The sequence below is a fragment of the Pagrus pagrus genome, assembly GCF_965226575.1.
Source record: "Pagrus pagrus genome assembly, chromosome: 9".
NCBI lineage: Eukaryota > Metazoa > Chordata > Actinopteri > Spariformes > Sparidae > Pagrus > Pagrus pagrus.
In genome coordinates, this window is record NC_140193.1 from 11,131,533 (window position 1) to 11,159,506 (window position 27,974).

Here is a 27,974-nt window from a genome sequence, read left to right on the forward strand (position 1 = left end):
AGTAAACGGGTGTCGGCGTGAGCGTCGCTGAGCTGTGAATGGACACTAATAGGGAATGTAATATTCTTCTGCCGCTGCCTGGTGTCTTCTGTCATTTAATATCTGCAACGGGAGCCGGGTGAGTTAATGTTCTGGCAGGTTGGACATTTATTGAGAGACGGGGCTGTCATGCAGTTTGAGAATTAATGGGGCGAATTTGGGAAGTAGTTTTTGGACGGGCGCTCTGTGTGATATGTGCACATTAGGTTTAATTGATGTGACATAATTACGTTGTCAGATTAATTGGCGTTGAAAATCTTGCGTCCATCAACTGTTGTCTCTGTGGATTTATATAAACCTCACTTTGCCTTCACCTGTGTGCTGCCCAGCATAACTATTTTTGATATAGGATGAGAAAGTCAGGGCTGGTTGATCCCATAGAATTTAACATTATGCATGTTTAGATCTATATATTTTAATTTCTTTATTTGTGGAGTCAGTGTTCCCCTTGCAGATCTAAGGCAGTGATTACTGTATATGATAATCAGGGTGACTTTAATTATGTAAGAGGGGACAAAAAAAAAAAAAAAGGTGTTAATGGTGTGAATTGATTTTTATTGACTTACTGTTGCTGCCAGACCTGCCTCAAGATGAGGGAGTGATGTAAGGAGGTTCCTCTTCTCCTGTAGGGGACATTGGAGAGCAAAGGGCTCCCGAGAGGTTGCATGTTTGTCTGTAGATGTCCACTGTGTCCGCATACTGTATCTGCTCAAAATGAACTTCCCATCTGGTGTAGGATTGATTAAAAGTAAGCCAACACGCCCTCTAAAACCTGCTGGGATTCACCTGGGAATGTGTTTTTGCTGCAATCAAATGCTCCCTTTGACCACCAGCAGCAGCAGGTGCACTTACTGTAGAGATGCTTTTCCTGGACCAACTCGTGGAAGATCAAACCTGCGAATGTTATATGAAGTGTGATCAAGAAGGAAAAAGGGAAAAGTGTGTGCGTGTATGTGTGTGTATGTGTGTGTATGTGTGTGTGTGTGTGTGGTGGAAATAATTTGAAAAAGGGAGAGCAGTGGATGTGAGGGGAGTGTGTCTGTGTTGCAGCATCTGTGCAGGATTCATTTAGTGTCGAACTGGGCTGGTGCGATAAAGAGACAGTGGGGGAATCACAGGGGTGAGTGACTTGCAGGCTTTTTTTTGTTTGTTTGTTTTTTTGTGCATTCCCAGGACACATCTGACTGTGGACATGTGTGTGTCCATGCAATGAGAATGTCAGTATTGGAGGATATGGCATAACGCCAGATTAAGTTCAATAGCAATGTTTTTTTAATGTCCACTGCCAACATTTTTCAAGAATTATTGCTTTCCTCAGTTTGTGCGCATGGCAGTTATAGCATGGTAAAGGTTAGGGAAAAACCTGTGTGATTATGCAACAAAAACACTTTAAGATGCAGGTTAGGGAAAGGCCGTGGCTATAATTGGTAGAAGGGTTAGGGTCAGCTGGTCTTCTGCACGGCAGCTGGACAGGATCATCCACTACCTCAACCTCCAACCTCCTCCTTCTACATAAAGGACACACCACCTCCTGCATTGGCAATGAAATCTGGTGTTAATATGGGCATACCCTCCAGGAAGAGTTATAGCGTTCAAAGGCTGTTTTTTAATTTATGCACAATGAAGCCAACAATTTCCCTGCAGCAGAGGACATTACTGAAGGCCCTTTCATTTAACGACATGAAATATTGAAGGAGGTCTCCACGCCGGGCTCTTCTTGAGCCGAGGAGACACATTTACTTATGGTACTTAATTACAGTGGGGGAGTTATCTTGGAAAGAAAAATAATGGACACCAGTGATGAGTAGCAGAGTCAAATCAAGGACACGTTGTAGCTGCAGATGATATGAGGCCACTAAGGAGCGACCATTCAGTGTGGCTCATCCTGTAGCAGCGTGCCAAGAGGGCTTTTATATGGGGATGCACCAGTCCCACTTTTTCTCTACTGATGCTGCAACTCAGGCTGTTAAGCGATACCAAACACAGATTTAATAGTATCTTGTTAGAGTAGAACTGAGAAGGATAATTCATTTATGTTTAACGTGAGACGGCAGCTCCACATGACAACACTAATTCATCATTTTATCCAAAGCAAATTCGGAGACAGGATTAGATGCAAACATGTACCAGTAACTGTTGGCTGTATTATGTTAAATGCACCGAGTGCCTTATTATTATTTGTATTCAAATGTCCTTGGATTTGTTCTTGGCTTCTGGAAGCACCTCATTTTCCATATGGCGTAATAAAACTTTAATGGGTGAGCCCAGCAATTGTATACATTAAAGGTGCAATATGTAAGAACTGGAAATGTTTCAAATTCGTACTTGAAACAAATTGATGGCGTCATATCATTAGAGTAACTGCTAATTGCTGCAAATTGTAGCTGTCATTAGCTAGTTAGCTAACTTAACTGTGCAGCTAGTGATCGTGTTAGCTGACTCTGCCCAGACAAGGATAGTGATGGTATTATTTACTCTTGGGCTAGCGGGTTAACATACTAGCTTCAAAAGATATCTCTATACAAAGTCAAATTTGTCACTTAAAGAGTTGCATTGTGGGTAATGTAGGCGCCAGGTTTTGAAAATCAGTCCCTTGGTCTAGGATTGCACTTCTACACCACTGTTGGACTTATTACAGACAGTTTGAAAATGATGTTGCCTTTCTAATTCCATGCATTGTTTTCATTTTCAAAACCTGGCGCCTACATTACCCACAATTGAGCTCAGGCACTGAGTGACATCACCGGAGGAAATTTATCAGATTGCATGCAGCTTTCTCTGGAGCCATGAAAGACTTTACACTACTCTTTTTCACATGTGCAGGAGTACTACCAAGACCTGTAAACACACTTTAAAGCAACATTTTGTAGAAATTGGCATTTTGTGCGATTTGGCGCCCCCCACAGTTTCTGAGTGCAACTCCACAGTCGTAAATACAAATGCCAGGTCTGTAACAATTTGTCAGATGTAAAAAAGTGACATAATGTTGCTTCAATGTGTGAAAATTAGTGGAATCACCCTTATCTATCTCTTATATATCCCTTAAGATGACACGTTTGATGTCAGCCAGTTACAAAGAAATTATTATTCTGTCTTTGAACTGCAGCACCGTCACCGCTTTAATAATCCTTATTTACAGTTTACTTAAAAGGGGTTAGAAAATGCTTTGCAAGGAAAAAAAAAACAGCACAAACAATAAACAAGAAGCAAAGGAGAAGAGAAGCAGTGATAACAGTCAAAACATGTAAAAAAAAACGAGACTAAGAGACCATTTGGCAACAGCAAATGTAAAACATAAAATGGCAAGGGTGCAAACGGTAAAAAACAGCAACACATGTCAAGCATTCATAAAAGCTCTCCACTCCACTGATTTTCCCAGAGTGCATTACAGGAGTCCAGGTGAGAAAAGATAAAAGCATCCTGACGACTTTTATGTTAATCTGCATGTGACATCAATATTTGCACATGGTTGACCCCGAAAAGTGAAAGCCACTGTAGCTGAAAATTTGAGAAATCCTGAGAGGTGATTTAATTGAACTTTACACAGCACGCCTTTTACCAATATGTGCCAAAGGGAAAAGAGAGAAAAAGAAAGTGAGAAAAGCTGTATGCAGCAACTGAATCACCTTTTAAATAGGTGTTCTTGCATTGTGCTATGAATATTTCACAAACTGCAAATAGTGAATTATAACCTGTGACATGCAAGTTGTAAACTAAATGCTGTAAATGAGCCAATTTGAAGGTGTAGGAGACATTGTTGTTTATTTATTACAACAGTTTCCCTCTTGGTTTATATTATGAAGGAGTGGCGTGCTTGGGTAAATGTGTTTTGTTGGATCTCAGTGGTGAACTGAAAGTTTATTGATCGGTAATAAAACATTGCTTGAATGTAAAAGGTTTCTATAATATCTGTAGTTGAATATGGCTGGCACATGGACAACCTACACAGCTCAATATTCTTAAGTAGGCCCTATGTTTCTCTTTTTACACAGCTGTTTCTGCTTTTAGCTATTTGTACTCCTGATAATATTAAATAATGCAACAAACCCCAAAGTGGAGGGCCTTATGTTCTTCGAGAGTGAGTGGTGTTTACTCTTAAATTTCACTTTGTCCCCTCCTGTGAAAGAGCTGTCTGTCTTCACCACGTAATATCATCAGAACAAATGCAGTGTGTGCAGCCCTCACATCCCTAGCTCGTTAATTTGATCGATGAGACGAGTACATTCTTCATTAAAATCTCGCTTTATGTTGCTTTTAAGAAAGACCTTTAAGGGTTTGCTCCATGTCTTTCTGTTTTCCCCAGGCTACTGACAAAGCCCAGACAGACATCTGATGTACAGCTTTTCACTGACGTATCAAACGAGGCGAGAGCCTCAATCAAAATGTGTCGATACATCTTACCTTTTCCTGTCAGACAATGAAAATAGGCCTATTTGAGTTCTCTGTTTCCCTAATGTGTCTGCTAGCACTGCCTATTGTGAAAGTAACTGCATAAATGCTTCTCAGCTACCTCAAAAAGGCCCATAGCCTTCAGGAATCAATTTTTAATTAATTGTCACCAATCCATGACAGATGAGAATTCAAATTAGTGGTTCTTATGCCAGCATTAGCCGCCAAAAGTATGCAAATGCTCGACAGCTCTCATTGTTTCTTCATGCATCTTTGAAGACATTTGAGAGGCCTTCAAAACCAAGATGGCATAGAGTAAACAATAGCAGCACGACCATGGGGATTCTAGTTTGTTTGTGTGTCTGTGTGATGTGAGAGAGCACCGACTACAACAGGGTAAGAGACAGATGGAGGGAGCACCTATTTCCTTGATGTTGTCTTCTAAGCATAAATTAATTTTGGGTTATACACTAAGAGACTCTTAAAGGCGAACTACCACTGAACTCTGAATAACGTGTAGGGGCTGGAGGAGACCATCCATCAACTGGTCACATCTAATAGAGTGGCCCCTGTCCAAGAGATGGCCCCTTACCGTAAATGGACTCCTAATGGAACAAGAGTAAAAGCCCACAGCACCACTAGCAGAGCCTAGAGGCTGCCACGTCCGTTACATTTCACAAAAGAAGAGTGTTGGATGGGATAAGCAACATCCCGTACTTACATTTTTGCTCGTCTTAAAGCCTCAATAGTGGGGGGCTAAAGACGCAAAGTTTGGCTCGAGGGTGGAATAAGGGACAAAGACGTGTTATTATATCCACCCATCTATCTATTCTATACCCGCTGTTCCTGCTGAGTGTCATATAGGAACCTTTCTTCCCAAAGAAATCTGTCCAGACTACTTCCCAAACCTCCAGTCCATACAATGTTTAAGAACTGGTAACAATAAGGGAGAAACAAGTTACAAAAGGCCTCAAGTCATCAAGTTAAGTCTTGCAATTGATCGTTAAACTTCATTAAAATTTAGTGTTTTGGGGCAAAAAGTGTCTCCTGCTGTATTCTGTCTTTTTGCATTACATAAAATCTTGCTTGTCTGGGCCACTTTCAACAAATATGCAACATGTATTTGTGATAACGAACATGAGATGTACTTTTCTAATTAAAAAAAAAATCCTACTTGCATGAGCCCTGTAGCATTCACCAGTGTATACATTTGTGATCGATAAACGAATGACAGACGGACAATTTCTTCCATTTGCAATTTGTGCATGAGGAGTATTTTGTGACATGGTAGGCTTAAAGGTCCGGTGTGTACAATCTAATGGCATCTAGCACTGAGGTTGCAGATTGCAACCAGCTGAACACCTCTCGTCTCACTCTCCCCTGCGGTGGCAATATAAACGGCTCATTCTAAGGTAACGAAAACACAAAGATTAGTTTCCTGTGATAATTCACTCAATAAAAACATGAATGTTATATTCAAATTGCCCCTAAATCCCCCTAAATCATACACAGTGGATTTTTAATCTTGATAGCTTCATTAGCATCACAGCAATCTTGTTTGTGTTGTGTGCCAAGTGAATTTTCCCCTTGTTGGCACAGCGGCCCGACAATGGTTCTACAGACTAGAGGTGGCTTTTTTCAGTCTGAACCCCACCGAGTCCGAGAGAGTAGTAACAGAGCCTGACCGTTTGTTTTAACATCTGAACCTAACTTAAGCCCGACACAGTTAATGTTTGCTGAAGCACTGCGTTTGTAAAGTAACAAAGAGCCTCTGTGTTGCATTCAAAGCCTTGTCATGTAATAGTAAATCTCAGTACTTAACGGGACATATAGCCCCAACGCAGACAGTAGGTCCATCACTTATTATTAGTTATCACAATATTACTTTTTTACACTAAATTTAGTTATTTTTACAGTATATACTCACTGAGGGGAATTGAAAGCACCATTTCAGTTGATGTGAATGAATCATTTCTAAATTTTTGTCAATCCCAGCCCAGTCCTTTGGGTCCCAACACGTTCGGATCAGCTATCCATGCTACAGACACCCTGTTTGGGAACTACTGTTCTATCAATACCAAAACTAAATGTGTATTCAGTTGCTCCACATTAACTCGTGAAGTCGATTATTTCCAGTCAACTAGTCCTCCAAATTGGTGGAGGAGTTTGGTTAAGGTTTGGTTCAGTTTAGGTGCAAAGTCAACTTTGTTAGGTGAAGGGAAAGATCATGATTTGGATTAATAAGAACTTTGAAATATTGTGATTTGGGTCAAAATGAGTTTTTCAATGAGTATGTGTTAATTAAAGGGGGTCTTCAACAGCAATGTAATAATTAAATTGCAATTATAAAGTTATGGTTATAGCATATGTGTTCATGCTTTTAAATAAGAAAAAAGTTGCCTGTTGATGGGAAACTAGGAACAACTGTGGCCTCCTATGTTAAAAGTAGAATGTCTTCCTGCTTCATCCATCGACCCCGACACCCTCCCTAGACTTTGTTGCTCTTTAATAATGTCACCCGACTTCCTCCTTTGCTTCCGCCAGGGGGCTTTTTCAATGAACATAAAACAAATGTTGTTTTGGATCGCTGGCTGAAACAAATGATGCTTCCTCTCAGAAGGGCAGTCTCTTTCCAGTTTATCATCAGGATGCTTCTCTTTAAAAGATAAAGCTACTTTATCTCTTGACTGATACAACTCATGTCTCATGTAAAACTATGTAATTAACAACATGGCGAAGCTGCTAACAAGAACGAACAGAGCAGTTTTTGTCTTGCTTCCTTATTCGCATTGTGCAACTGCGTTCCCATCTGTCAAGTTCGGATATATTTATAAATAATAGATCCCCACCAGAGTGAAACAACAAGCATTAAGTAGCTTGTGCATACCGAGAGCTGCCAGAGATACAGCTGTTGTGTTTTCCAAATTTAGTTGCAGAAAAGATGCACATTTCTGCTGCTTTTGAAGAACAGACTGACCAACCAACCAACCAGCCTCGCCATCCTGAAGGCTGTGTTGCTATGGCAAAAAAAATAAAAAATCAATTTGTCAGAATGGAATTACCAGCAGGCCAATGTACATCACTCACTCGGCCTACATGCATATGCCTTTATGTAAAGTAGCCATTAAAATAGGATCCACACAAAGGACTCGTCTCGGAGCTTCTGCACTTATCACAAACTGGACATCAATGAAAGCTGATGGGTGAAATTCCCACTCTTTGCTTTGATTATTCAACACAAAACCGTCCGCGCTCATAAATCTGAGCCTGATGTTTCAAACTGCACCGACACAACAAACTGAGCATTTATCGATAAATTAATATTTAAGATCAAAGTTAACATGTCATCAAGACTCAGGGCAGCAAGTCACATAGCAGCAAGTCAAGCCTTGAATGACAGGCACTAAAAGTGTTGCACTCCAAAAAGGGAGTTCAGTGCTCTCCTAAAAGGCCAACAGTTTTGAATACAAATTTCGCAGAGGCTATTCCCAGGGGCACTCTGCAGTTTGGGTTAGGAACAACTTCCAATTATTCACTCATTCCATTTCGGCTCAGTTTTGGTTGCTGGGGGACTCGCACACGACTTATGAGACAGTTCAGGAGTTCTTCATCGACCATCGAGGGTCAAATCAACCCTGAATGCTCGATAAATGAGTCCTACTTGATCTGATTGAAAGTGACGTGGCAAGTTTTAGTGCTTCGATTGATTCACACGTGTAAAAATGCATTCGATTGTGCAGCACTTGTCGATTACTCATCCCATGAGAATTTGCAGTGACCTGAACGACTCGTTCCAGTTACTTTCAACGCTGTTAACTCTGTGCGTGTGGGAGGGTTGTAGATGCAGGCAGGATACTGTTTGCACGAGTATTTGTATGGGCCTCAATGTGTATGTCAAGGTAGATTCGATGGACGAAAATCGCAATAAGTTCCCGATATCTTGTGTGTTTTGGGGGATGAGAGTGTTTGACAGAGATACAGATGAAAATTTGATACATCCATCTTGTCTTCCCCAAAGACTTGTCTGTTTTGCTTCGGCTGAAGTGCGAATCTCCTTTAGGTTTGTCCCCTGAGCTTTTCAGGCCCAGTTTTATTGCTCTTTTAATCTGTACTGGAAAGGAGCCATACTCAGTGTGTCCTCAGTTTGGTGTCAGTATGAGCTTGTGACAGAGAAGTGGTCTGGAATAGCAAATCACCCCGCTACTAGACCATCTGGATGTTCTGGTCGTATTGACCAAATGTATGTTTTTTGCCAACTGATGTGACACATCTGATTAACTCCAACAAATGCAAAAATTGGCCAGCAACGGCTGATTTAAAATCTCGTGTGAAATACAGAAAAGACAAACATCATCTACGGTAAATCCAAGCTGAAATGCAACCTAATAAAGGTTTGGATTGGGCTGAGTTACTGTTATGGATGAATAAAATTGTTTAGGCATTAGACAGTATTAGATTAGGAAAGGATTTGTGGCTTAATGAGCATTTTAATATCAATAACATTTTGTGAGGATGCTGCCTGACATCATTCAATAATACAGAAATGACAGTTCTGACCAGAAAGGGTTGGGTCGGTCTACGTTGGATTTACAAGAAGCATCCATTAACTGACTCCCTCTTTGTCTTATTTGATCATCCGGTCATTGCCAAAATCATTTTAAAGGGATATGTAATTAGTTTTGACTGAGTGCTGGGTCAACTTTTCCACGGAAGCGCAGGAGTAACTGTCACTAACACGCTGTCTTTAAGTCCATGTAGAATTTAATACAAATAAACATCAACAGCATTTAAATGAATGACAGTAATAGAAATGTTTCCTTTATCGCCAATGACCAATGAACGTAGGCTGATGAGATACAGTTTATAGTATTACATGTTCTTGCTAACCTGTTGTTTGCTCATCCTTTAGAAAAAACACACAAAACGTCTTACTTATCAATAGAGATGTGACAGATCATGTATTGATGCATGTAATCCAACATTAAAGTTCCCAAAATGTTGGTTCTGCCCGGAAACTTAAAACCTAATGAAACATTAGAGAGCTAGAGCTTGTCTGACCTAGCAACAGAAACTAGGATGGGGCAGGACTTAGGATCGGTCAATTATGGATCAATGCGCGTAATCTAGGACCAAAGTTTCACCTGGAAACTTTAACTTTACATCTTCGGCAACATGTGCTGAGGTTAGCACAACATGCTGATTGGTCTGCGACTCAGTCACGCTATGGTGACCACAAATGTAATGCCGGAGCTGGAAGACATGCCTGCATCCTTAAAATCAGTGGCCATGGAGAGAGAGTTGAGAAAAAGACAAGGACAATGTGTCAGTATTGCTCCCATCGTTGTGGGGTATGTGAATATAAAACTAAAACCAAATTAAACATGCTAACACACATTTCACGCCATCATCAGTATGAAAAGAAGCATGTTGTGAACCAAAGTAAACAGGGGTATGAACGAAACCTAAAAATTAAAGTTTTGGCATGACCTACTGTTGCCACAGTCAGTTGTCAGCACTGACTGCTGGTTTTCAACATTTATGAACCATATCTCCTCAATGCTCTGAGTTATCACAGTGGTAGCGAACACTGTGCCCGTGAGTGGCCTGGTTCGCCCGCTGTGAGCACATGAATTACCCGCAGGGCACCTTAAACCTACACTGTGTCCTAACACATGTAGCCTACTAAATGTATAGTATCCATTAGTTAAAGCAACATTATGTAGAAGTTGGCATTTTGTCCAGTTAAAACAAATTACATAATGTTTCTTTCAAGGTAAACTGACCAAACAAGTGGCCCTCCATATTACTATCTTTCTTTGAGGTAGCTTTCAGTCTCAAAAAGGTTGGTGACCCCTGCTCTGTTGTGACCTGGGAATCTCCTTCACACATTAGAAACTAGCTGGTCCATTTGGAAGTGGCTGGAGAGTATAAATGATTTTGAGCTTTTGTCCCTCATTGTTAATCCAACAATTAATCAGAAATAGCTCCTGTAGGCATTTCAGATTTGTCACTGTCATTATAGAAACGATTAAAACAACAGGTTATGCTGTGTGAGAGTCTTAGTGAGTCTAACAATACAACGATAAGAGGACATACATTATACGCTATTGTTGGACCATGCAAAAATCATTTTGGCCGACAGGCAGATTTTCCACTTGTTAAAAATTGGATTTCTGGATGACCTGCCTGCTAAGTTATGACTCACAGACACACTCATTCACTGGATTGCAATAATATTACAAGCTGGTGCAACGTATAGTAATTCCACTTCAGGTCACTAACGATTCAGTGACCAGTTCAAATCTGAAGTGATTATTTTGCAGAATCGTGCCACTAGAAAGAAGAACTGTATGCATAAGCACACATTATTGAACTTTTTGTCGAGCAAAACTCTGTACTTACCTCTTCGGCTTGTGTCATTCACTGCAGTTGATATCAATTCAGTCTATTTCAGAATAAACAGGATTTAGACATTTTCTCAAGGTAAAAACTTAAATTATTTAATGCATTACTTCAGGGTGTTAGAGAATGGTTGAGCTGAATTTGAAGAAAAACAAGCGATTCATATCATTGCATCATGTTGTTTATGTTTACGGGCCCTTAATCTTTACTGAAAGTGATATTTCACCCAAGCTTTAGGGTTCAGCCTTCAGAATCCAACCACTTACTAAACAGTAACTTAAAAACGCACAACTCTTACATGAGGGTCTGTGAAAATGAGATCTGGCTGACCGAAGACCATTTGTGAATAAAAGCTCTAAAATGGTTGTGCACTTGTTTATTTCACTTCACAGAGAGAAACATGACCTTGTCTTAGGCTCGCCTTAACCACATGTTGTATTTCAGGCATTAAGTGTAGTCAACTTTACATTTGAAAAAGAAAACATACTGACACAAGCAGCACAGTGACTGAGCCACTCTGCCTGGCTTTTCATCTATGTTAGGCACGTTCTCAGTTCATTTTATCAGCAGCCAGTGGTCAGCAGAGCAAAGGCTAATGGACCGGGATTTGTTCCTGGACTCAATACCTGCTGAAAAAAAATTAGATTTGAAAGGCCGTAATCACAACACCTGATAACATAATTCAATTGGTCATTTTTGATGTATTCAGCCCCTGCAGCTACGTTCAAGCGAGCATGTTTCACTTCTGAAGCTGCGAGCTGCTGCACTTTTCTCCCTTGTCTGTCACCTTGCAGGTTTTAATCACTCATCTGTTTCCAACAGTGGAGAGCATGCAGCATGAGTCAGCAGCACATCCAAAGAGGATTCAGTAATTTAATGTTCCTTTTCTGAAGGTTTTATCTTTTTTTTTTCTATAAATATGTCACTAATACATGCGACAAAGCAACAGCCCCTTCGAATCACATGCTCTCTACCACTTCCCTCTCGCACATGGATCCACCTAGAACAATAATATAATGAAGGAGCGCCAAGAAACCGCTTATTTCCTTTTTTATTACCCAGCTCCTATCCTGCGACAGTCCATTTTCGAACATCACTTTAATTAAAACATCTCTTACCAGAATGACCTCCGTCAGTGTAACCTTGATCTGCACAAACAACTGCGAGAAGATTTACTGAAAAGATGTGTCCTATTCCAAGTGAAACATTACCTCTTCCTACTGATGCATTCAAGGACGACAAAGGATTTTTCTCACACTGTTGCTGTTTGCTTGATGTTGGTGTAACACAGAGCAAGGCCGTGCCATCAAAGGGCACTGAAAAATTGCATTTCCACGTTTTTCTCATGGACCTCCCGTCAGTCTGCGTGATTGCCTCCACCCAGTCCATTTACACTAAGGTGCCATCGTTACAGCTTAACTCTTGCGGAAATGAACATTGGCAGAGGATATTAGCTCCCGCTGGTTAGAGGAACCATGCTTGAGGTGCACTTATATTAATTCATGTGGCTAATTATGTCAGTATTGTGGCTAATTATGTTTGGTTGTGTGTGTTTGGGGGTTATTTATGCAAATCACAAGTCACACGCAAAGTTGTTTACTAAAGATGCTCAAAACTCCTGTTTCCACACACAGAGTATGTGCATATAAATATGTGTGTGAGTTACAGTTGGACAATTGTTTCATACTCATCACACATGATTGTGACAAACATACATCCACAGTGTATCAATCTGTTGATATGAACATGCTGTTACTATATACACTTACTTAAAGCTGCATTAATGAATAACATGGTTTCTCAAAGTGCTGAAATCACTGAGAATTACTCACCTCTGCTGCTGGAGCTTTTTAGATTTACGTTATATAATAGGGGTGTACAAAATGGTAGTTTGACACTGTAGGTGTGTGTTCAGTCTACACTTTTTTAAAGCACCCCTCTAGTGCAGTGGTAAAAAGAGTGAGAAGAATCAGAGTTAGGGGGCAGTCGTGGTGGTTGGATGTGAAGTTTCTACCTCATGAACAACCCGACGCTGTGCGAGACTTGACAGTAGACAGGAATGCAAGGGCTGAAGTCTGTGACTGTCTCAGAAGTTAATGCTAGTGGCCAAGGGAGCAGTAGGTGATTGTTAATATAGAGGATGGCCCAGTTGGAGGATCAGGGGTAGGGTTAGCCTAACCCCCTGGAGTCTGGGGGTGTTTTATCAGCCACACAGGTGCTACTGGATGATCATAGAAGTATTACAGGGATAAGACAGACAGCAGTGTGTCTCTATGATCCTCTTGCTCTTCTGTAACTACATGTGACTTGACACTTTGATCACAAAGGTACATACACAGTAACACAAGTGTGGGGCGGAGAGAGAAAAAGGCCCAATTACAATTTCAACACCAAGGAGAGCGCAATGGATCTATCAAACACAGCACAGTCGGGCTGCTGTTATTTCAGAGCCATAGTCCGGCCAATGATTCTGACTTGCACAAATCTCAGTCAGATAAAGGATCAATGACTCAGACAGACAAGACTAACATGTTCAACTAAAGGACCCGTCTGCCCCTGCGCTCCCTGCGAGATGATGGAAAGTGGGTATGGCAGGTTAACAATGGGGGTGCAGTTTGGTCATTTTGCGAACAAAGGGGGATGGCTTTCAGTCTCTTCCCCCTTCCAATCAGCTACTATAAGGATGCTTTTCAGATTTTGCTCAAAAGCTTTCTTATTGCTTTTAATAGACTTTCAAAACTGAATGTATTTCAATCTGATCCAATAGGGCTGCATGATATGTGCTGTTTTTGTCAGTCGCTTTATCCTTTGTCATTGCATTTTGCATTTTTCTCCTACGACATCCACAACGAGCTCAAGATGCAATACCCAGAGCAATTTGACTTGTATTTTTCCACTAGCCTCCTGTTCTATTTGCATTATTGATTTCCACCCAAATTATTAAGAGTTACACATCTTTTATTTACACTCAGTTCAGACTCAGTCTCATTTTGAAGGTCAAGATTAAACAGGAGTTGTGTTTTTTATTATTTTATTAACTTAAGTAGCCTACATATTAGTGATCTGTGACCTGAACGAGTCAAGAGACATTTTTCTTCTCTTTTGTTTGATGTTTTAACAGCATTTAAGGTTTGTTTTTGTTTTTTTACCAAACATACTGCAGAATTATGATATACAGTATGTGTACGTGCACCCATCATAGGTCAACACATTGCTAAATTTGGCTGAATTGTAAAAGCCAGAAGTGGCACTATATGAAGAGCCATAAGGGAGCTGAAAGAGCCGGTTCTTTCTGCTGAGCTGAGCCAAATGATCTGGATCGCTACAAAGAGACAAAATTCCCATGACTACTATATATTATATCACATGTTGTTTTACTGGCAGCTAAACTTATAGACAGATGTATGGGGGGCAAACAGCAGGAGGAAACAGTTTGCTGACAGACTACACAATTTCTCAAGTTCCACGATAAGGCTCAACAGTGTCCTGTGTAATCTGAATACAGATATGAAATTAGGTATTTTTGTGAATTTTCTTCGCCAAAACTGATTTAAAGGGACCATAAACAATAGAAATGTGACATCCATACATGTTACAACACAAAAGTTGAGGGAAGAGGTTGTGGTGGTTGAATGGTAAAGCGCAGGACTTTCAACCGACCTTACACCTGTTGTAAATGTTCAGCTACAAAGCAAAAACAAAACTGTTAACCGCGCTTCAGTTGCCAAGAGTGGATAACGTAGGAAAACGAATGAAATACATTTGATGGTGAAAAGTTTGCAAACAAAAAAAGGAACATAATTTTAAGGAGACCGGGTTGATCGCAGCTGTTTTCAGAGGCAGGATCTGACAACACCTACCTCCACTGTACGGTAACAGCCCAGCGCTGAGCAGCAGACAGCAAAATTTAGCAGCTAGACGGCGAACACGTTGGAGCATCTGGCAAGCTAAAGTCTCACATATTTTTCTCTTAAGAGCTGGTGCGACCAAAGCAGGACAAAATGATTATCACACCTCAGTCATCAGGTGGCCAGAACACATCTCCAAACGAATGATAATTTGCACAGAGGCATATTTTTGCCAACACATTAGTCGAAACAACTTCATTAGCCGGTGATATGTGGCTGCTGTGGATTTGGCAGCTTGTGTTGATGTTGCTCAGTGTTAAGGGGCCATGCAGTCTAAAAAGGCAAACAATTTGCTCATTTAGTAATACTTTTGGCTGCTGATATTTGCTTCAGAGGTTATTGAATCTGGCTTCTCCTCCAGGGGAATTTCACTTCATGAAGCTGATACCTTTCCACTCTCACTGCATGATAAGTGACCTTAATAGCTGCAAGCACAAACCTGCTAAATATTCAATATTTAGATTAATACACTAATTAACTCAAAATATCATGTGGCTCTTTAACCCTAATTTGGCGAGGAATGGATTCTGCTCTTTGCTGGCAACAAAACAGATTTCTTTGAAGTGTAAATTCCCAAAGATCATGTGTCAGATTTCATCTTCTGAAAACAAATTCATTTCCAAATTACATTCAGTTTCGAGGCTGCTAGTCAAAATATAACAAATTCTACTATTGCCAGAGAAATATATTCACTCCTGTCATGTCCATATAATTTACCTTATATATTGATATTTATCCTTCTTTTGTGAAAAGGCTGTACTGTAAATACTGTGTAAAATATGGACTGCATTATGTGCTAAAGGCAAAACTATGCATGGCAGGCTTCACTCCCCTCTTCTGCTTTCGCCTCAAGCTACAAATTTGCAAATAGATTTATGCTCCAACTTTACTGCTCACAGTAATTGATGACAAAAGTGTTCGTACCTTTAAATAATAAACAGACTGTTGTCAAAACGCATTCTAAGGGTGTATAAATCATGAAAATATATTGGGCCACAATTAAATAAATAACACATATAGTGTTTCACGCGGTATGAATAAGCGGGTAAAAAATAAATGCGCTAATATATTGTAAAATATGTTTTTCAGTCATTTAAATCCCAGCTATCATACTATGCATACCTGCCAACATTAGACTGTGAAAAGATTTTCTGGGGTACCACCACCACCAGCATATAATCCTGCTCCACAGATTATTGGGATAAAGGATGTGAGGGGTGAAATGAGTTTCTATTAGTTTTTAATTCATAGCTTTGGCGGCTGTAGCTCAGGATGTACAGCAGGACGTCCAGTAATCAGAAGGTCGCTTGCTCGATCCCCCGGCTGCAAGTCGAAGTATCGATGAGAACCCCAAATTGCTCGTGACTTGCATGGCAGCCTCTGACATCAGTATATGTCTGATATGTTTACTACTGTGTCAGTGAAATTTCCCTTGTGGATTGACTAAGTAATCTATCTATCGATGCAAGTCCATTTTCCAATACCATTTAAATTAAAGCAACATTACGTAGAAATTGGCATTCTGTGCAATTTGGCACCCCCCACAGTGTCAAATCCCAGGGCTGTAACAATTTGGCCGACGTAATCTAGGTGCTACTGCGTCATGACAGTGTTATGTGTTGAAAACTACATAGTGCAGAAACAAGTGATGGGGGGCGGAGTGGCTGAGACAGAGTCACCATCCACATTGTTACAAGACACTGGACCATCAAAATGATTCTGAAGCTGTTATTTTAATGTAAAAAAGTTACATAATGTAACTTAATAAAAACCTGGGAAAAAAGTGTGCAAAAAAGCAATGAGACAGCGACGTCTTAAACTGTGCCAACATTGTTCAAGAGTGTGCGTGCTTTGAGGAGCCATTATTGATGGGTAGACCTTCTTAAATAAGAGGGAGAGTAAAATGATGCAGGACTACAGTCTGCAGAGAGGAGGCATTTGGGCACGCTCACCTCTGCCTCTTGGTTGGGTTGCCAGGTCTAACGACATACATTCCACTAGATACCGGGACCCTGCCATTTGATTTTTTTTACGGTAATTGCTACAAGAGCCCTTGTTCTCATGAATGCACAAATTAAAAAATTAAAACAAAGCAGCAAAAGTTTAACAGACAGGAAAGGGGAACTTACAAGGACCCTTTTACTCCCATTGCAGTATGCATTTCAAACAAGGCAAAATAGACACAACTCTTTTAATGTAGCTTTGAACACATGCTGTGTGATTTTATGCGAGTCTCGTGGGTGTGAATGTTTTTTCATGCTGTGTGAGCCCTAAGCAAAGGTAATTCTCTGTCACGATGTGATAGACAGCAAAGTTTCTTGAATCTTCAGTCTTGAACTCTAAGGAGAAGAGAAAAAAAGCAATCCTTTCAGACCCGGAGGGCAATAAAATTGTGATTTGTGACTACAGAGTATATATAAGATTGACTTGAAAAATCTAAGCCTTTTTTACAAACCACTCTACAGACAACCAAAAGGTCTTTGTTCTCGTTCGGTCAAACTGACAAATTTCTGCTTTCAGCAAGGCCCACTGGGTCTCCATTAACCTGCGTTATACTTGGAAGGCGGCAGAAGTCGATGGAAGTCTATCTGTGCACAGCTGCTTCCCAGAGTAACTGTGGCGATTTGGATGAGGACACAGAGATGATTGGTGGGACTGTGCAGTTGTGTTGTCAAGGTGTTCAGTGATGTAGAGAGGGAAGTAATTTTTCACACAGAGAATCCCCATAATTTCATGCGTATCCAGCATAATGTCCAGCAGAAACTAGGACAATACGTTAGAGCACTTACCGACCCCATTTATTTGTGCTTAGTGATTATTTTGATTTATAGGCCCATATATGTATCGCCGTCTGCCACAAAGTAAAAGCTGTTAAAATCCTGCAGGTGCTTTAATCAGGGTAAACAGTGAATCGGCGTCTTTAATGACGACTGGATGCAGAGCTTTCAAATTAAAGACCGCAGATCAAACATACAACCAGTTGTGCTGCCTTCAAAGAGACTCGTTCAGTTGAAAGGGAGTGCCTTCGCAGAGCCTGAAGGAAACTGTTGGTGACAGACACTGCTAACAATATACGCATTAATTTTAAACTCACACAGACTGCTTTCGGCATTTGTAGTTATAGTCGCATTAAACCTGGACTGTGATGTGGATCCAAATACATGCAGCAGTCGGAGAATCTGTCTAATTCACTGCTCACTAGATAAAGGCATGAGCGGATGCTTTTTCCTGTAATTATGGAGAATGTCTAATCAGAGGGGTTTTTTTTCACATTATCTATGTGCTGTACCACATGCTGCAGTATTTGTGCTCGCAGATGATATCACCAGCAGCTTATTCACCGGGACAAAATTATGCCAGTTAGTGGTTCTTGAAACCACTGATGTGTTTACTTTTACTGAAATTTCTATTTTTTAATATGTGTCATATCGCAGTGACATTACATGTTTAAGATCTGACATCTGTCATATCGGTGATGGAGGGGAGGGTGGTAGAGTTACAGGCGAGACAGCTGTCAAGCCAGTGACCACACTGCGTTTCAACATTTGTAAGTGTGACACCACCAGATATTTTTAGCAAGACCTTCATGGAACCTAAAAGTGTCATTACGTCACAGAATCTTGCTTTGTTGTCAGACTGTGTTGTCAGCTGTATTGAAGTGTATGGGAGATGCATGGAGAAACAGAGTAGGTTGACAACTGATTTTTTTTATCGCCATGTTGTGCGTCCCTTGATTTTGCTTGGGAAAGGCTCCTGTTCGCAGTGTCATTGCAGTCTCATCAGCAATCTGTGGCTGGACCTGCCCCGGCCGGACCTGCCTCATGATATTATTAGACCTGTCAATCATTTTGGTCGTTAACCTACTCTCTGAAGTTTTCTCTTTCATTCTCTAGAGGCATTTCTTCATCAGAAGTCATACGACGCAGATATCATGTGTTTCTCCATGCATCTCCCACAGACTTCAACACAGCTGACACCACAGTGTGGCACCAAAGCAAGATTTAACGACGTAATGACCCTTTCTTCTTTTTGAGGTTCCCTGTTGTCCTTGTTTGTGGCGACAAAAACAGGCATTTTAAGCCAAAACATAATGTTTTCCTAACCGTGATCAAGTGGTTTCTGTGGCTAAACCTAACCAGAGCATAAGCACAGAATTGTCACAATATAAAATATAAAAAAAATAGTTTGCAGAAATATACATTTCCAACAATTATTCTGGTGTTTGGGTTGTCACCAAAGAACGAGGTGCAGTTACTTTAAAGTTGCTCATTACTCAGCGTGGAAATCAAGTGATTACATAGCAGTGCTTTGGTTAAGCCAACCATTAGCTGTCATTAGTGTTGTTCAGACGGACTGTAGACACTGAAACATTACCACCTCTTTGCAGATTTATACAAGCCTTTTCAGTTCCCCCAGTGAGCTCCCTCGCAACTGGGCTAAAACCAGACTCAGCTTGTTCAGCAGTGATTGAGCCATTCTCAATTTTGGCCTTGTATTTCACATCTACATGCAAGTGCTTTGACAAAGTGCTTTGATAGGTTTGCCTGCAGTGGACAGGTCATTCTGACCTGGACTCAATTTACATTTAGTGGTGAAATTCATGTCCATAACAATCTCCCTCTCCACTTATTAAAACATTCACCCTTTTTAACTTTGTTCCTACGATGCTCACACATGATCCGACAGCAGCAGAGCACCGACACAAGATTGTAGTTACTGAACATAAACTGTACTGTTACATATCACCAACTTTCCAGGAGCGAATCATTGTGTAGATATTTGTAATGTTTGCTCTGTATGGTGGTATGTGGCCTCATTCAAAGCGGTCAGTTTATGTATGAATGTACTGTATACATCAGCTGTCGCCCAGAGGGAGACAACAGTGAAGTTTAGGTCTATACTACATTAAATTCAAGCCAACTTGAAATTTCATTCACGTCTGAGGTTGATACCAGGGATACATACTGGAAACCAACTGCATAAGAGAGACAAGAGATAATCATGCAGAACTATAGATGCTTACAGGAAGGACCAATAGATCCAGTTCAGCACAGCAGGCTACTTAAATATGAGATTAAAGCATAAATGTACAAGCATGATTGTGTGACATCACAGCTACTTTGGCCAATGATAGTCCAGTATGTAATGTAAAGCCTCCAGTGCACACCATTGATGCATGGACACCATGCATCAATGGTATAAAAAGTGATTCAGAAATAACTGTTGAATCCTAATTCAGTAACCGGTGGTTGAAATGTTGTTTTGACAGATTTGGGCCTATCGATAGAATATGAAGACTATTCAATATTGCTGTTTAATAAAACATAAATAAGGCAGAATGTAAATTTGCAGCATAAATGAATTTTAAAAGTCAAAATATGTCCTTTGGCGCATAACGTTCACTGGAGTAGACAGATGTATTATCAGACACAGAGAAAACTACACAAGACATTTTTATAAACTCTGGATCAAAGTATAGAGAACAATTTAATTAGTTGAGAAATGTTTTTTTGACCTGTCTGGTTTTCTAAGAATAAGAGGATTTAACAGTCATTAGAGAGAAATGGTTTCCACTAATCTGTCCACTGTAGTGGACGTGGACCATGCATGAGAATTTATGACAATCTATATAGTTAAATACCAAACATTTACACATCTTATGATGTTTTGAAGCACTGATGTGTGATCAGCCACAACCTGCTTAATATTCTGTGGGTTCCCCTCCTGCAGTCAAAACAGCTCTGACCTGTGAAGGCGTGGTCATTAGACCTCTGCGAGCATCCTGTGGTGTCTGGCACTGGCAGTTTGTAGTGGTTCCTTTGGGTCCTGTATGTTGGGGCATGAGGCGTCCATTGATCAGACTTGATCTAGCACATTCCACAGATGCTCGATCAGATTGGGATCTGGGGAATTTGGACACCTTGGGCAGTTTTTGTGGTGCGTCAGGGCACAATGTCCTGCTGGTGGAGTGGCGCTGCCATGAGGGGGTGTACTTGGTCCACAACGGTGTTTGGATGGATGGTACATGTCAAGTGGTATCTGCATGAATGCGAGGAGAGAACATTGCATTGTTGAGAAACAGGTAAATATTTAAACATCCAGATTTGTGCAACGTACATCTATAGCAATTGAAGCTGCTTCACACAACTCAAATCGACCGTGACAGCAGTAAATTAATTAACCCTGTCTATTTTCGTTGACAAATTCAAGTGTTATTTCCACTTTACGTCACCTATTATCACCTACACTTGTATATACTGTACCCAGCATCACAACACCTGTAGTTAAGCTCGCAGAACTGAAAAAACAGACAAACAAATGATGCCCCCTTTCAATCTGGCGAGTGCTTGAACCAGTTCCATCAAATCGAGACCTCGAGGGGGGCCTCTCAGCAGTTAATACTTCTATCTGCATGCAGCAGGTAGTGAGAGCTGACGGTGACATGGCAGGCGTCCGCTTGTGCCGCGAAACCCCGGCTGTGACACGCATGAAGTGACTCAGTCAAGCTTGAAACGAGGACACAGGTCAATGAGCGAGAACAGGGACGGCTGACAAGTGGACATGACAGTGATTTAGCCCACTCAGTGTAATGGGAGTGATACTGCTCCTTGGTGAAATGCAGGTCAGTGAGTGTGAGTCACTAGAAATAAGACACACAACAGCAATTAGGACATAGTATATTGTGTTTGAGTCACTGTAGTAGTCACAAGTTGTTGTTTGTATTAATCTTCGATATGGAGCTCCATTTTTTCCTCTAGTGCTCTCATCTGTCAAAATGGGATTAAAAATTAATACGAGCTGAAAGACACAAAGGAACATTGGAATATTATGGAAATGTTTAGTACATGTCGTCAGCATATTATTTATTCATACCATCCCGTTCCACAAAAATACCGTTTATTATGTTGCTTTATCATGACCATAATTTAATGCTGGGTACTTTTCTGTCCCAGAACAGTTCAATTGGTCTTTACTTTTATGCCAGGAATTAATTTTTTTCTGGCAATGCGTACTTATGTATGACATTCGTTTCCTCTTTAATTAGAAGAGAAAACAAAACAAGATTTCATCACCTTACAGGGAGCCCTTCGCAGTATTTCTTCTGGCCAAATTTGTCCGTCACCTCGACCACCGAATTAGACGGATACAGCAGATGAAAATAGATAAACGGGCCGATAAATCAGCAAGTGAATGAGAGTTGCTGTGCCCTGTTATGGTGCCACAGTTAGTCATCTATTTAGCATGGCTCCAGAGCTGTCAGTCAGCTTTTTCACAACTCTCCTCCTTCACAACAACACTTGGCAGCTCGGTGTCCTTGCCTCGGCCAAGCCGTTTTGTGTTTCGGAGATTGTACTCCACGTGACAGATGCAGCTTCCCTGTTCTTGAAAGGAGAGGAGGGGGGGGAGGGAGAGATTGAAGCGTGTGTGAAGTTTGCGTGTGTGCGTCTGTTCAGCAAAGATGAGCTGCTGGTCGGAGCGTGCTTTCACATGTGCATATGTGTTTGAGCTGCACTTCTCGAGGGTGGATCAAACTAATCTCCAGATCTACATCTCTGAACGTCGGGGAAATATTTTAACATGTTTCTGTTCTGTCAGCCTCATTGTTATCTGCACAACCTCACACTGCAGCAGCATCATCATGCAGTATTTCTTTGCTGAATAAATTTACTAATATAACAGATCATGGAGCCTATTAAGAATTACTGAACGGTATCGGAGCGTGCTGGTCATTATCTCTTATCACCCATATCCAGATAATTAATGAAGAAAATAATGTAGCGACGTCATAAAAAACAATGTTGAAACTTAGTGTATAATTTTAAGACAATGTGGCCATCAGTCAGTGAATGAAGCAGCCTTCTCTGCTCGCTGAATTCATGCAAGGGCACAGGGTTTGTTCTGAATATAAGCAGGGAGCAGATTCACTCTGGCTCACTGAAGCTTCTCCTCAGATGGCCTTGAACCGAAAGTCGCGTGTTTTCGAACATTTCGAGGCAAAGGGAGATGATTTCTTTGTTGCACATAATGACAGGCCGACTGTGCTAACGCTTACCGTCAATCACTGCATATACTGTACGTACAAGCATGCAGGAAAAACAACCCGCTGTGCCCATACTGTAGATCTAAATATACATTTCTGCACAAACGTTGAGAAATTATCTATTTCCAGATGCACAGCAGTGCACTGACAGAGAGCACAACTGAAGTGCAGCAGTAATTATCATCTATCTATCTGCGAAAAAGTAATCTGCATGTTAAGTACGGTTGGGTTTTTTTTTCAATTGTAAATAGGAAGGAGTGTATAATTGCATCATGACACAGAGGAAGGCAATTTATTGGCCTTACAATCTCAAATCACAGGTATTTAGAAACAAATACTCTCCACTGGTCCACTTCAAAGGACAAAATCAATTTGTTCTGCAATAGCTATGAAACCATTTGTATTTTTGAATTTAGTTTTGCTGTAAATGTAGCATATTGAGCTGCTCTCTTCTCTTTCCTGCACGGAGTTCTATTAAAGTGTTCAAGTTAAACTTCACTTCAGGAAGTAATTTTCTCGTACCGAGCCTGAAAATCAATTTTTAAAACCTTTGCTAACGGGCCAAAACTGCTGTTTTATAACACACGGTCTGGCGCTGTTAACAGTGAGCTGGGAAAGTAAACAAAAAGTTTTTTATCTCCTACTCATTGTGTGTACAGGGAAAATAATAAGTAGAAACAGAACTTGTAAATACAATTGCTATGGTTCTCTAATGATCCAAAGGATTCATTATGTCAGTATGCTTTATGAACAGTAGAATATGTCAGCATGTAGGTGACTCAGTCTGGTTAAGGGATGGCCAGTGCCCACACTTTGAATGAAGTAGTGAAACAATACTCATCATATGCCTCTGCACTGCTCGTGGTGAATTTCACCTACATATATACTGCATAATGTGCTCAGTATTGTACTGCAATTGTAGCTAGATTTGATGCCACGTATAGGATTTTATAAAATGGTAATATATATGGTGTCAGTCGGGCTTCCCTGTGGTCCAACAGTAAAAACACTTATAGAGCACTTTCTGTTGAGAAGGGGCTTTCGAAGTGTTCATGGTAAATTATATTAGCAGCCGCTCTGCCATGTGTTAGGGTTAAGTGAACTGAAATCTCTTATCTCATTCAGTTGTCATGTAGCCTCGCCGCCCCGCTCACCCGCCCACCTACCCCCGGACCTACCGCCTGGGAATCGAACGGTCTCAGCAGAGACCCGACAGTCAGAGTTTGGCAGCTTCTGCTCCATCACCACATTAAGTAAAAGTACTGTACTTCTTGTGTTTCTATAGCAACAGTTCCCACTCACGTCTTCAGGATACTGAGCAATGCGGCGAGTGAAGGAGAGCCGCAATGACAGTCACACCTGAGCATTTCGATTCGACCACGGCGGCTGACAGTGAATTAATTCCTGATATACAGTACATGGAAGAGTGATGTTTTTAGTTTGGAGAACATTTCTGTCTGATGTAGTATGATGACTTCAAATGTGAGTTCGTGCCAGTAACTCCAAAAGATGATCTACTAAAATGTAATCTCACTGAGTTTGAAAAGCCTCTGAAACAGCATTTAGACTGTCGTGTTCAAACAAAGACATTAAAGATGACCCTAACTGGGACAACAGAAGTCACATCGGTGAATACTCAGTTGATCAGCTGCTCAAACAGGCATGGAAACATTAGCTTCTGAAAAAATCATTCACCGCATTTGCAGTGATTTTTACTTGTGTGTAGGTGTACTTGTCCTTGGCTTTACTTTGTTGCTTTTAAGTAAGTCTTTCCACTTTTCAATCTCAGATCCCACCCTTTTCCTCTCTCTCTCATACTCACAATTTCTCTCTCTTTTTTTGTTCCCTCTCTCTCTCTCTTCCAGGTGTTGATGAGTGACAGAGGTGATGTGATGGCAGAGCTGGCAGGCAGGACAGATCAGAGCAGACAGTTTGCTGCACGCTGACCAACCAACTAGATGCAACACGTTACAGCCTAGACAGGTAGGACCTCTAGATTGTTTTACTATGAGAGTGGCAGACTTCAGTGGGCAGACTGTGTTCAAGACAACGAGCGCAGTCTGAAAAGCAGAACATTTTCTTTTCATCCACTTCGACATGTTTTATGTATAGAGTGCAGAAAGCAAAATCGTACGCTGTGAATGTTTGACAGGAAAAGAAGAGGAGGAAGTGGAGTACAATTCTTGCGACAAGTGAATTTGAAAACATGTTGTTGACTGGCTGATGAGATTCTATGCCAGATCTAAATTATCTGCCTTTTCCGAAATGGATTATTTGAACATGTCCCTCTCTCTTTCAGAATGGATTTCCCCAATTGCACAGACGGGGTGTTTGCCACAAACAGCAGTGGTAACGACTCGCTGGACACCACTAAACTCCCTTCCAGTAAGATCCTGCTGACGACGACCCTCTCTGTTGTGGCTATCCTGACAACATTCTTCAACTGCCTGGTGATCACGGCTATTGCAGTCACGCGCAAATTGCACCACCCAGCCAATTACCTCATCTGCTCATTAGCAGCGACCGACCTGCTTGTGGCTGTGCTGGTCATGCCCTTCAGTATCATGTACATCCAAAAAGAGACCTGGGTCATGGGCAAGGTGATGTGTACCATCTGGTTAAGTGTGGATATAACCTGTTGCACATGCTCCATCCTGCACCTCGCTGCAATTGCCATCGACCGGTACAGGGCCATTACTGATGCAGTGGAGTACTCTCGCAAGCGTACAGGGGCCATGGCTGGGGCGATGGTGGCACTGGTGTGGCTCTTGTCCATCCTCATCTCACTTCCTCCTCTACTGTGGCGCCACTACAGCGAGGATCCAGAGCATGAGGACCAGTGCATCATCATGCACCATCACATGGCTTTCACCTTGTATTCCACCCTTGGAGCGTTTTACATCCCCCTGCTGCTCATCCTCATCCTCTACTACAAAATCTACCGGGCCGCTCAAACCCTCTACATGCGCAGGGAGGCCAGCCGGGCTAGTCGTCACTCGTGTATGACCAACGGGAGCATGATACCATCAACCTACCCTGCTGGAGATGGCGATGCCGATGGTGGAGTTCGAAGTCCAGAGCCCATTAGCCCACCAGAAAAGTCTTATTCTGAACCCTCAAATGAGGAACCTCCACGTGAACGGATGCGCGTATCCGTAAAGGCTTTCCAAAACAAGAAGCGCCGGCACGAGTCACGTAGTGAGTCACGTCGGAGTCAGTTCTACCAAGGACCACGGATCTCAGGCTCAAGGGAGCGCAAAGCAGCATCCATGCTGGGGTTGATAATAGGGGCATTTGTCATCTGCTGGTTGCCATTTTTTGTCAAGGAGGTGATCGTCAACACCTGCGCCGCTTGCAGTACTTCAATGGAGATGGCTGACTTTCTGACGTGGTTGGGCTACCTCAACTCGCTGATCAACCCCCTCATCTACACCATCTTCAACGAAGACTTCAAAAAAGCTTTCCAAAGACTTGTTAGGTGCAGTCATTACCTCTGATGGTTACAGTTATGCATGATCAAACCCATATTCTGTCACACATACAAATGTAACCAGGAGGGAACAAACTCAAGGCTGGAGGTCAGAGTCTACTGACTAAATACTAACTCAGTGTGACCAAGAGAGAATAATCTCGAGAGGAAAAGGATTGAGACTCATTTTTCAGCCACTCCATCAGGCACTCCAACAGCCTAAATGGCACCAGCTCAGCGATGAGCTCTGCGGCAAAGTTCCACATTGAAATCCAAGTCCTGCTATTAATAGAACAGCCTGAGATTTCCTTGATGTTAATTGGTGTGTTTGAAGGGACACTGACATGTTGGTTTTTAGAAAATGGGCCATCGCTGACCTTTTTGAGGTCTGGGTTCTGTGCATTAGTGATCAGCCCCATTTAAAAGGTCTTGAAATAGCTGACCATTATGTCTGTTCCATCTAATGACCTCTCTTCTATCTAGTTCAAGCTGCTGGCTGGAAATACAGAACACGTGTAAAATACCACAGCATTGCAAGTTGGGACTTTCTGTGGCCATGACATGACATCTGATTGACGACTGCAGTGATTGTGAAAAGAAATAGTTGTTGGGTGCGATTTGTATTCAGCCACATAAAACATTCCAACAAATGTGAAATAACACAAGCTTCTTATCAGGTTATGATACTTCATTCATTTGAAGAGACTTGGCCTTTCATAAATCTCACCAAACTTAACACATTTTATGATCTAGGACCAAATCATACCAGTAATTACACATTCTGAAGTATGAGAAAATACTTGGGGACCAATATAAAAATTGAGCTTGTTACAACTTTGACGACTAAAGGTCAACAGCTTAAAGTATTAGGGTTTCAAGTTCTTTACGACACTGCCACTTTAAATGATGTTTTTGCACAACCTTTCATGTTCCTCACAGTTATCACTTAAGAAATCTATCCTGGAGCCATTAAACACCCCATCCCATCTCACTCCCACGTCATGGCCAGCATTAGGATGTAATGAACGTGAGAAACACTGGTGGAGAAATCCTCATTACATCAATCCCACTCAAGAACCAGGAATAGACCTACTATTTCTTTACTGCCTCCAAGGGGGCAACTGTTGATGGAAATATTGTGGATGAGTCAACTGTGAGGGTGTACTGTAAACCAGAGAGATAATACAAGGTTTGTCATGTACTTAAATACATCTGACAGTATGAACAGTATTTGTATGCTTTTTTTTGTCTCTCACTGTCTTGATAATCAATAATAAACAGTCCACATATGAATGTTCTTCTGAGTTAATGATAAATCTCTGGGTGAAGATTTGGTAAGTGAGTGATATGAGTATATATGTGACCCCTGTGTGTATTAAGAGATGGTAGCAGGAACAACAGAAATGATAACTCTCTGATCATCTGTATGTGTAAATGAATGTTGATATGAAATACTGCAACTATATGTTTTAGTCTGCTGCCTGTTGAATGTGAACAGACAGGATATTCTGATGTGATTGCGCCCCCCTGTGGCTCTCAGAAAGACTGCAGACTATCCAGTTGGCCGTGACAGACGGCATCGCCCTCTTTCATAGCTACAACAAAGCAGTTAATGAATCTGGAAATATGGTTTTGTTCATTTGGCCTCACCAATCAAACAAATAAAAGTAATAAAATGATGAAGAAGTGCGTTGTCTTTGTCTCATATGCTATGTTTGCTTAGATT

General features: G+C 41.2%; 1 protein-coding gene across 2 annotated transcripts; it reads left to right on the top strand.

Annotated features, from left to right (window-relative positions):
* On the top strand, positions 1-27,928 carry htr1fa (5-hydroxytryptamine (serotonin) receptor 1Fa). 2 transcript variants are annotated; one of them, XM_084361523.1, is made up of 3 exons: positions 1-118; positions 24,645-24,762; positions 25,079-27,928. In XM_084361523.1, exon 3 carries the CDS (start codon positions 25,080-25,082, stop codon positions 26,274-26,276), a length of 1,197 nt encoding a protein of 398 aa, XP_084217649.1. In that variant the 5' UTR covers positions 1-118; positions 24,645-24,762; position 25,079; the 3' UTR covers positions 26,277-27,928. The 2 variants fall into 2 exon arrangements, with proteins under 2 accessions (XP_084217649.1, XP_084217650.1); XM_084361524.1 differs by lacking the exon at positions 1-118 and adding an exon at positions 1,086-1,159.
* The last annotated feature ends 46 nt before the right edge of the window (positions 27,929-27,974 follow it).